General features: G+C 46.9%; 1 protein-coding gene across 1 annotated transcript in view; it reads right to left on the bottom strand.

Annotated features, from left to right (window-relative positions):
• NRIP3 (nuclear receptor interacting protein 3) overlaps positions 1 to 1,618 on the bottom strand; it is a gene marked incomplete at its 3' end in the record, with an annotated part of 10,983 nt that extends 9,365 nt beyond the window's left edge. The window contains exon 1 of the mRNA XM_010086570.1: positions 1,445 to 1,618. Coding sequence (XP_010084872.1) covers positions 1,445 to 1,618 — 174 coding nt within the window. The remainder of the gene's footprint in view (positions 1 to 1,444) is intronic.
• Positions 1,619 to 1,962: the final 344 nt, after the last annotated feature.

Below are 1,962 nucleotides of genomic sequence, written 5' to 3' on the forward strand. Positions count from 1 at the left end.
GAGGAAACCTGGGGCGATGTGTCTGTGACCAGGGCCATGGTGGGGAGCCCCGTGCCCTGCCCCTGGCGCCAGGGCCAGACCTGGTCCTCGCTGCTGTCGAGACAAGGCCTTCAGCACTCGGTGCTCCTGGCTCCTGCTGCCTGTGGCCTCCCTCGTCTGTGCAAAGCAGAAACTCGTCATCAGGGTCTCAGCCCCACGCGCTGTGGGTCACTGAGCCCATGGGAGGTTACTGGGCTCCATAAGCATCTCTCCTTGTGATGCCCTGTACAGGCAGGTTTGATAAATGCTTGTAACTTGTCCTACAAGTTATTTAGACTCTGCAGATAATAGTAATAACCCACAGTCACACTCTGAACAGCAGTTTGGAACCCCCTGAGGCAGAGCCACGGTTCAGTGGTGACCAGGAAAGCTCCTTCAAAGCCTTCCCCTGGGCAGGATCTCCACTCCCTACAACTGCAAAACATTTGGGATGTCAGAAAAAATCACCTCCCCGTGCACTGCAGAGAACAGCCAGCTCATTCCACTTACCTCAGCCAGGCAGAGCCCAGCCTAACGCGGCTGAGCAGGAAGGCTGTCACAGAACAAAATGACCCCACTAAAAAGAAAAAGATTCACTTTTTTCAATGCACCTGCATCAAGAATTGAAAAAAGCAAATATTTTGTGTTACAAGGTGCAAAATTCTGCAACAATTGGGCAAAAAAAGCAAAGGAGCTTTCCTCAGCAGGATTTGTTTTCCAGATTTTGCTCCTTACATCAATACTTTTGCTATTACATTTAAGTATCATTTCCCATTAGAGAAAGCTCCAACATTTGCACACATTAGTATTTAGAAATGCTCTCCAGCCCCTGGATATGATGGAGGATATTGTATGTCAGCTGCAGGATCACATGGATCATCGCATAGGTAAATATTTAAAAGCTAGAATGATGTATCTTCACTTTAAAAAAAAACATACAGGCATAAGCCTTTATCAAAGTGTACTCTTGGCAGTTTTATATTTTGAAGTACTTGTGACTGTGCTTTACCAAATCTTTTATGATTATACGTTGTGCGTATATATGCATCACAGACAAGCATATGTGTATGTATGTATTATGTGAAGCCATTTTGATTAATTCAGAGAGGATTTTCATACTGAAAACAGCAGTACCCTTTTATCCTGATATTCATGCAGCAAATGAATAAAAAAAAAAAGAAAAAAAGCTTTTAGATCTGAGTGCCAGACATCTGAAAGCACCTAAAAGTAAAAAGCAACCCTGGTGATAAGTAGCATTGTATTTTCCTTCCTTTTACATGAAAAAGCCTCATTTTTATACCAATTTCCAGAAATAACCAGCTTTTCCTAACAGAAAAAAGGCACGAAGAAAAAAAAAAACAAGACACTGCCCTACCAGCTTCCTAAGTCTCATCATTTCCCTCCAGTAAACACAACAAAGCCTTACAGTATCTTTTGAAGTTCCCAGCTTCTTCAGCCCATCCAGAGGGAGGAGATCTGCAGAATCCTTGTGAATAAACTGCACCGCCTGCTTCATCCTCCTCTGCTGCCGGAGAGATGCCGCTTCCCTTATCTCCACTTCTTTTCTAGTTGGCTCCGTCAGGATACCCGAATAAAACATCTTTCTGCCCTCTGTATGGCTCTCTTCTGGAAGATGCGCCTCTTGCAGGGATGGAGCTGGGGAGATGCTCTATCTCCTGTGCTTTATAACTGGAGCCTGGTGACGTCTGGAGAGCGGCAGGTACTCCGGCTGGCGTTGCCGAGCAAAGGAGGGGTTGGGCACATCGCAACAACAACGGCGGGTGAGCTCAGGCTTGGTCTAAGGGAATAAATCCGCGCTGTTCCTCCTCGCTGCCTCTCCTGAAAGCAAGATTAGCCACAGGCATCCAGCAGCTCTCAAAGCCCCCCCAGCAGCCTGGCGCTCCGGCGCTCTCTTTTCTGCCCGTGAGGCTGCTGGGGGGGGGG

Source organism: Pterocles gutturalis, unplaced genomic scaffold, assembly GCF_000699245.1.
Source record: "Pterocles gutturalis isolate BGI_N339 unplaced genomic scaffold, ASM69924v1 scaffold11546, whole genome shotgun sequence".
Lineage (NCBI taxonomy): Eukaryota > Metazoa > Chordata > Aves > Pterocliformes > Pteroclidae > Pterocles > Pterocles gutturalis.